This window comes from Zingiber officinale, chromosome 1B, assembly GCF_018446385.1.
Source record: "Zingiber officinale cultivar Zhangliang chromosome 1B, Zo_v1.1, whole genome shotgun sequence".
Classification (NCBI taxonomy): domain Eukaryota; kingdom Viridiplantae; phylum Streptophyta; class Magnoliopsida; order Zingiberales; family Zingiberaceae; genus Zingiber; species Zingiber officinale.
Window position 1 is genome coordinate 155,479,218 of NC_055986.1, and position 9,087 is coordinate 155,488,304.

Genomic DNA, 9,087 nt, shown 5'->3' on the forward strand with positions numbered 1-9,087 from the left:
AGTAAGAAGAACAAGCACCCTAGCAATGGCCAAAACCAGCATGCCAAGCAAAATTGCTATTATGAAAAAATAAATCACAAAACTAAGGATTGCCTGTTAATTAAGGAAGTAGAAATTGGGTTTTTATAAACAGAAGCCACAAGATCAAGTGCACCTCATTGAGACAGACTTACAACTAAAGTGACAAATTATGGTATTCGTACCAAATGGTTGACAACCTCAGAGATTGTTTAATTAACATAAGAGTGACACGACAAATACATGCTGCTAATGAGATGTTCTCTTTCTATGAAAGTTACGTTCTACATGAGAAACTCATCAAAATCCAAGATAGAGGATTAGACAAGATATCATACAAAAATCAACAAGTTGGGAGAATCAACATCTAATTAGGATGAGAAAAAGAAAATTCAAGATTCCTCTGTATGATCAAATTAAAGGCAAAGTTCCATAAATAATCTAGTACCGATGAATGTAATTTTACGACTGCCTGCTGCCGCCGGTCTCTCTTATTATCATTGTTTTTTTTTTTTAATTTTAAACTCGATCATGGTCATTTATTCACATTATATTTTTATAACTCTAAAAAAATGAAATAATAAAACGAGACGGGAACAATCTTTGAAGAGTTGAACTACAGATGAAATGGCATCCACGTCTCCATATTAGTTCGTCGCCATCACGTTCACTTTCTTCTTCCCCTCGCTCCCTATAAAATGGCAAATCGATTAGAGTTGAAAACATATGCAGAGAGCACTAACGATGGGGAAATGCAATTGGGTGGCGGTGGCGGCGGCGGCAGCTGCAGTAGTCATCTTGGCGGTGGCAGGGAGGGTTGAAGGCCGGAGTGGCTACGGGAAGGAGGTGACGGCGGCGCACATCTCCGGCAAGGTATTGTGCCAGGACTGCAACCAAGGATGGGCGGAGTGGATCGACGGCAAACCCATCAAAGGTACGTACGATTCTTTGCTACCAAAATAAGGCACAATCAATTGGGTACGTAATTTATACACCACCAGGCGCGAAGGTGGCGGTGACTTGCATGGACTGCCGCGGGCGGGTGGTTTACCACGGTAGCGACTTCACCGACGAGAAGGGGGAGTTCGAGCTGAAGGTGGTCCGGCAGCGGGCGTACGGGAAGGCTATCGAGGTGGAGGACTGCACGGTGCGACTGGAGGACTCCTCGCCGGACTCCACTTGTAACGTCAGGACGGACTTCGGCGGCGGCCGTTCCGGCGTGCGCCCGCACGACCCTTCCGCCTTCCAGAGCGGCCTCGTCAAGTACACTGTTGGGCCCTTCTACTTCACCCCTCCGGACTGCGATTATCCTGACGCCTCCAATCCTCTTGGCGACGGCGACGATGACTGATCGCTAATTATGCAACAATTAATCATATGTTTTGGGATGTCAATTTGGTTGCAAATAATTATGTGAAGTAATTTTGTGATATTATGCCATGATGCGATATAATTTGGCAAAAATACCTGACCTGTTCCCATGGAACCAGAGAGAAGCTTTTGTATTTATTCATATTTAATAATACATGCGAACCAATATAAATAAATTAATATATCATAAAAATTTTAATATGAGACTAATGTCTCATCCATAATGAAACCTGCTTATTCTTTTATCTCTTCTTCATTCATATCATAACAAAAGAATGATGACAAAATTAAATGTAACATGGTTGTAGAGGAAATGTCATCGTCTTAGCGTTAATTGTGAAATTCAAAAATCCTATAATTAAAGATGCAACAGATAGATCGGTGTTTGGGTGACAACTTTATATTTTCCGAGGCATACAAATTTATCAGAATATCTAATTCTATAAGGGCTACACCATATATATAATGGTGATCTAATTTTGTTATCAGCACATTATTAATAACAATACGAGTTAATGAGTTCTGCACATGTAAAATCATATATGATAATCTACTTCATCTCACGGATGTTTATGGTTCAATTATCAATTATAATATATTTATAAATTTTTTTTCTTTCAAATAAGATTTATATTTAAGGGATACTAGACTTTTATGTCGCTCATCGTAAGTACTGTCTAATTTATTATCTATGAAAATATTTCATGAAATTAAATTGATCATTCCGACTCCATGTTACTGGCCTGATTATTATTTTATTTTTTTCCCAATAGGTGAGATGTTAACTAATGAAGAGATAGGATAGGATGTGTGCCGAGAGAAAGAATTGAAAAGGATATTTGAGAGATATGGGATTAAGAATTTTTTTAGGGCCATTTTGGAAAAATAACATCCTTTACATAAATTAAATATAAAATAAAACGAAACACCTTTGCCATAGTTAAAAATATCAAAATGTGCCTTTTAACTTTTGCCAAATTATATCGCATCGTTGCAGATTGCATAATATCTCAAAACCAAAATTACTTCACTTAATTATTTGCAACCCAAAATGACATCCCAAAACATGACGTTGCTGATTTAGCGATTTCGCCGTCGCCAAGGGAATGGAGGCGTGAGGGTAATAGCACTATAGCAGTCCGGAGAGGTGAAGTAGAAGGGCCCAACCTGGTGTTGGGCAAAACCCGTTACAATCAGTGTGATTTTTCCACTCTTCTGAGTGCGTACCAAAGTCACAAGAACTTACAATCAAGTAGGTTTGAGCAGATAATCTCAAACTGTCGACTCTAGCGAGCCGAGCCACGTGCCGAGTAGATGAGTCGTGGACACCGGGAGTTGTCGAGCAGCGCCACGTTGTGCTAAGAGTTGCTGACAGGATGTCGAGAGCTGCAACACGAACTCAGAGTGGATGCCGAGTCCAGCAGAGCGCTGTCTCCTTAAAACAGATTCGGCCCCTCCGTGGTGCTCAGAGGATTAAGTGGACGTCTGTTTCCCAGGATAAAACGGTAGGATCACGAGTACAACCGAGCACTGGTTGTCGTGACGATCTGAACTAGCTTCGAAAACTATCACTATTTCTGTTGAGCAAAAGAAGTGCACAACAGAAGGGAAAGAAACATGGGGATTCAAAGTGGAAGGGAAGCACGTGCACACAAAGCTTAGTTTTCCACACGAAACTCACTGAAGCTGTTTCTTGTGCTCTCCTTCGTTTCTGTGCTCAAGGTCTTATATAGACCTTGTGCAAGCTTGGCTTACAAGCACAGCAAGCCACGTTGTGGCTTGCATGCTTGCCAGCAAGCCACAACGTGGCTTGCTGTTGGCTTTCATTGGCCAGCAAGCGTGGCTTGCTGGTGGTTGCAAGCAAGCCACGTTGTGGCTTGCATGCAAGCCACTTGGCTTGCAAGCTTGTTTACCATGTGGCCTTGTTTGCCATGTGGCATAAGCAAATGTGCCACGTGGCGTGTAAGCAAGCTGGCAATTTTTCATATCTTGTATGCTGGCCAACAAGTTGTTTGACTGATATAACAAATAATGGGGTTCACAAAACTACCCCTCGGGTTGATGTCGTCCGGGCCCTAGATTTCCAACCCCCTTCGTTCCGAATCAGTCGGAAAGCCTTGCTTGTAATCGTTGTGGGACTACAACCCACACGTCGCGTTTTCATTCAATTTTTTCCAACAATCCCCCACATGAATGAAAACAAGGATTTGTGATAGTTTTCGACAGTTGAGTCGAGTATAGGATAGGTAGGTGTTACCCTTTGAACCTTCCCTTGTAAACTCTGTTTGCTCACTGGCTGATTAGTAGACGTGACGTCTTTGAACTATTTGGCCGTAGGTGTAAGCATGAACAGATCTTACCCAAGACTCTCCCTGATATAGTTCAGGTCTCATGAGTGTGTTCGTTCTTGGCCATGAACACGCCTGGTTCTGTGAGAAGCTCTCAGAATTGTGCCTCCAATTCTCTTCGAAGCGGCCTCACTTCTTTCTCACATAGGTGATCCCTCAAGAGTTACCATCTACTCTTTTTTGATCATTAAAAGCCCATCGGCTTATCCTGGTCTCGTCACTGTTTCATGGGGCTTCCCCTACAGTGTGTCTAGTCAGTGCAGATTAGTTGTCCCTTTGAACCTAGTTCTTGGGATCTCCAGTCAGCATAGGTTGGGTGTCCTCTGTACTGATCGCTGACAATGGCATCAAGCCCATTCCCTGTGATGAGCTTGCAACTAACTCTCGATTTAACCCTTTGGTTAGCGGATCCGCTAAGTTATCTTTTGACTTCACATAGTCAACATTGATAACTCCAGTTGAGAGTAGTTGTCTAATGGTATTATGTCTACGACGTATATGTCTAGACTTACCATTATACAGATGGCTCTGTGCCCGACCAATTGTTGATTGATTATCGCAATGTATGCAAATCGCCGGCACAGGTTTTGGCCATCGTGGAATATCTTCTAAGAATTGTCGTAGCCATTCAGCCTCTTCACCACATTTGTCAAGAGCTACAAACTCAGATTCCATCGTGGATCTGGTTATTACGGTTTGCTTAGAAGATTTCCAGGAAATGGCTGCACCAGCTAGAGTGAAGACATATCCACTCGTAGACTTAGAGTCTTGTATATCAGATATCCAACTTGCATCGCTGTATCCTTCGATCACAGCAGGATATCTTGTATAATGCAGTCCATATTCACGAGTGTACCTTAAGTACCTCAGTACTCTTGTTATCCCTTTCCAGTGCTCAATACTGGGATTACTCGTGTATCTGCTCAGTCTGCTTATTGCGTAGGCTAAGTCTGGTCGTGTACAACTCATCAAGTACATCAGACTTCCAATCACTCGAGAGTATTCTATCTGCGAGATACTTTCACCTCGATTTTTCGATAGATGTTGACTCGTATCTATTGGCGTTCGTGTCAACGCAGTATCACCCTTGGTGAATTTCTCAAGAATCTTGTCCACGTAATGGGACTGATTAAGAACAAGTCCTTCTGTCGTTCTAAGAATTTTGATTCCTAGAATCACATCAGCTAGGCCCATGTCTTTCATGTCAAATCTTGAGTTCAACATGTCTTTAGTGGATTTGATTATCTTATCATTACTCCCAATGATAAGTATGTCATCTACATAGAGGCACAAGATGACATAGTCATTCTCTGTGGCTCTCATGTAGACACATTTATCACATTCATTGATCTTGAATCCACATTCCTTCATGGCATTATCAAATTTTTCATGCCACTGCTTTGGTGCTTGTTTCAAGCCATATAATGACTTCACCAATCTACATACCTTGTTTTCCTGTCCTAACATAGAAAACCCCTCAGGTTGGTCCATATAGATTTCCTCTTCTAAATCCCCGTTTAGAAAGGCTGTCTTGACATCCATTTGATGTATTTCGAGAGTCCATAGAGCAGCGATAGCCAATAATACTCTAATGGAAGTTATTCTAGATACCGGAGAGTATGTATCGAAGTAATCAAGGCCTTCTCGTTGTCGGTATCCTTTGATGACCAATCTGGCCTTGTATTTATCGATTGTACCATCTGATTTCATTTTCTTCTTGAAGATCCACTTACACCCTAGTGGTTTACTTCCCTGAGGAAGATCCACAAGTTCCCAAGTGTGATTTTGCAAGATAGATTCTATCTCGGATGCAATCGCCTCTTTCCAGTGAGGTCCATCGGACGAGCTTACCGCTTCGAGTAACTCCGGGTTCACTTTCCAGTATGAAAGTGATAAAATCCGATCCGTAGGATTTTTCTACTCGAGCTCGTTTACTCCGTCTAAGCTCAACCTCAACTGGTTCCTCATTTTTCCTTCGTCTTGTGTTTCATATGCCCGTTTTGAGGAGCTAGCATCCTCTCGGGTCTTATACGGAAACACATGCTCGAAGAAAGAGGCATTTCTCGATTCGATTATCGAGTTCTTGTGTATCTCCGATATGTGTGACTTATACATACAAAATCGATACACACTGTTGTTTTGTGCATATCCAATAAATATGCAATCAACAGACTTTGGTCCTATCTTAATCCTTTTCAAATCAGGCACCAACACTTTAGCAAGCCACCCCCACATTCGTAAATATTTGTAGGACGGTGGTCTTCCATTCCACAACTCATAAGGGCTCTTATCTATTTTCTTCTGGTGCACCTTATTTAAAAGGTAATTAGCTGTTAACACAGCTTCCCCCCACATGGACTCTGGCACTCCAGAGCTCAATAGAAGAGTATTCATCATCTCCTTTAGAGTTCGATTCTTTTGCTCAGCAACTCCATTTTATTGAGGAGTATAAGGAGTTGTTGTTTCATATCTAATCCCATGTTCAACACACAACTCAGCAAACGGTGATACATATTCACCGCCTCGGTCACTTCGAACCACCTTAATTTTTCTATTAAGTTGGTTTTCAACCTCAGTCTTATAGAGAGCAAATTTCTCTATAGATTCATCCTTACTTTTGAGAAGATACATATAACAGTATTTTGTGTTATCATCTACAAAACTGATGAAGTATTTATTGCCACCACGTGTTGGCGTACCTTTTAGGTCACACACTTCAGTGTGGATTAGGTCAAGTGGTTCATTACTTCTTTCAATATGTTGAAAGGATGACCTTGTCATTTTTGCTTCAACACAAATCTCACACTTGTGTTTTGGGTCAAGGTGGAATGTAGGTATGCTTTGCATGTTTATTAATCTACGCAACACATCGTAGTTAACATGTCCTAGTCTACCATGCCACAAACACGAAGACTCAAGCATATAAGTGGAAGAGCTTTCATTTTTATTTATCTTGGGCCTAATGGCCATTACATTGAGCTTAAACAGCCCATCAGATACATAGCCTCTTCCTATAAACACTCCATTTTTGGACAATACAACTCTGTCCGACTCAAAAACAATGCGAAAGCCATGCTTGCTCAGAAGTGATCCGGACACTAGATTCTTCCGAATCTCCGGAACGTACAACACATTGTTCAGAGTGAGGTCCTTGCCCGAGGTCATCTTCAGCACCACCTTTCCTTGGCCTATGACGTCCGAGGTTGCTGAGTTCCCCATGAACAGTTTATCTCCAGTAACTTCTTCGAAGTTGTGGAGCAGCTCTTTGTTGCAGCACACATGTCTGGTGGCTCCAGTATCAATCCACCATTGCCGAGGATTAGAACCTATTAGGTTCACTTCAGAAATCACAGCGCAGAGATCCATATCCTGTTCTCCCGCCAGGTTGGCCTCAGGTTTTTTCTTCTTTGGCCTTTTACAATCTGAAGCCTTGTGACCCATACGATCACAATTGTAGCATTTCCCTAAGAACTTCTTTTTCATGTTTTGTCCTTTGGGTTGCGTCGTGGAAGATTTTGGATGCTTCCGTTTTGAGCTTTGTCCGTGCTCAACAACATTGGCTTTTACAGTAGCCTGAGAGAACAGTTTTATATACGAATTCTTGTTGTCTTCTTCTATACGAAGGCGAACAACAAGTTCCTCCAGGTTCATTTCCTTCCGCTTGTGCTTCAGATAATTCTTAAAGTCCTTCCAGCCAGTTGGTAGCTTTTCAATGATAGCTGCCACTTGGAAGGTTTCGCTCAGAGTCATACCTTCTGAGTGAATTTCTTGTAAGAGTACTTGAAGCTCCTGGACTTGACTGATTACAGACTTCGAGTCACTCATCTTATAGTCCAGGAAACGACCAACAATAAACTTTTTGGCCCCAGCATCCTCCGATTTATATTTCTTGTCCAGAGATTCCCACAGTTCCTTTGCCGTTTTTATCTCACAATACACAAGATAGAGTGAGTCGGCAAGATTGTTAAGGATGTAGTTTCGACAGAGGAACTCAGACTCGTTCCATTTGTCGAGCAGAAGGAGGGTGTTCACCTCATCTACACCCTTAACAACCTTGGGAATTTCTTCGGTCAAGATACGTGCCAGACCTAGCGTGGTTAAGTAGAAGAACATCTTCTGCTGCCACCGCTTGAAATTCACTCCTGTGAATTTTTCTGGCTTTTCCCCGTGATTGATTGGCACATTCCCAATCGGGGCGGAGGAGGCCGGCACATGTTGAGCCTGTTGCATCTCAACATTTTCTGCCGCCATATCAACAGACCGAATCTGTTTTAAGTTTGTTGGGCAAAACCCGTTACAATCAGTGTGATTTTTCCACTCTTCTGAGTGCGTACCAAAGTCACAAGAACTTACAATCAAGTAGGTTTGAGCAGATAATCTCAAACTGTCGACTCTAGCGAGCCGAGCCACGTGCCGAGTAGATGAGTCGTGGACACCGGGAGTTGTCGAGCAGCGCCACGTTGTGCTAAGAGTTGCTGACAGGATGTCGAGAGCTGCAACACGAACTCAGAGTGGATGCCGAGTCCAGCAGAGCGCTGTCTCCTTAAAACAGATTCGGCCCCTCCGTGGTGCTCAGAGGATTAAGTGGACGTCTGTTTCCCAGGATAAAACGGCAGGATCACGAGTACAACCGAGCACTGGTTGTCGTGACGATCTGAACTAGCTCCGAAAACTATCACTATTTCTGTTGAGCAAAAGAAGTGCACAACAGAAGGGAAAGAAACATGGGGATTCAAAGTGGAAGGGAAGCACGTGCACACAAAGCTTAGTTTTCCACACGAAACTCACTGAAGCTGTTTCTTGTGCTCTCCTTCGTTTCTGTGCTCAAGGTCTTATATAGACCTTGTGCAAGCTTGGCTTACAAGCACAGCAAGCCACGTTGTGGCTTGCATGCTTGCCAGCAAGCCACAACGTGGCTTGCTGTTGGCTTTCATTGGCCAGCAAGCGTGGCTTGCTGGTGGTTGCAAGCAAGCCACGTTGTGGCTTGCATGCAAGCCACTTGGCTTGTAAGCTTGTTTACCATGTGGCCTTGTTTGCCATGTGGCATAAGCAAATGTGCCACGTGGCGTGTAAGCAAGCTGGCAATTTTTCATATCTTATATGCTGGCCAACAAGTTGTTTGACTGATATAACAAATAATGGGGTTCACAAAACTACCCCTCGGGTTGATGTCGTCCGGGCCCTAGATTTTCAACCCCCTTCGTTCCGAATCAGTCGGAAAGCCTTGCTTGTAATCGTTGTGGGACTACAACCCACACGTCGCGTTTTCATTCAATTTTTTCCAACACCTGGTACTTGACGAGGCCGCTCTGGAGGGCGGAGGGGCAGTGGTGCGGCGTATATAATCTGC

At 43.0% G+C, this 9,087-nt stretch overlaps 1 protein-coding gene across 1 annotated transcript; it reads left to right on the plus strand.

The window, feature by feature from the left end:
• Window positions 1-762: 762 nt before the first annotated feature.
• Window positions 763-1,369, plus strand: LOC122043566 (pistil-specific extensin-like protein). The gene is made up of 2 exons (XM_042604187.1): window positions 763-952; window positions 1,020-1,369. Exons 1-2 carry the CDS (start codon window positions 763-765, stop codon window positions 1,367-1,369), a joined length of 540 nt encoding a protein of 179 aa, XP_042460121.1.
• Window positions 1,370-9,087: the final 7,718 nt, after the last annotated feature.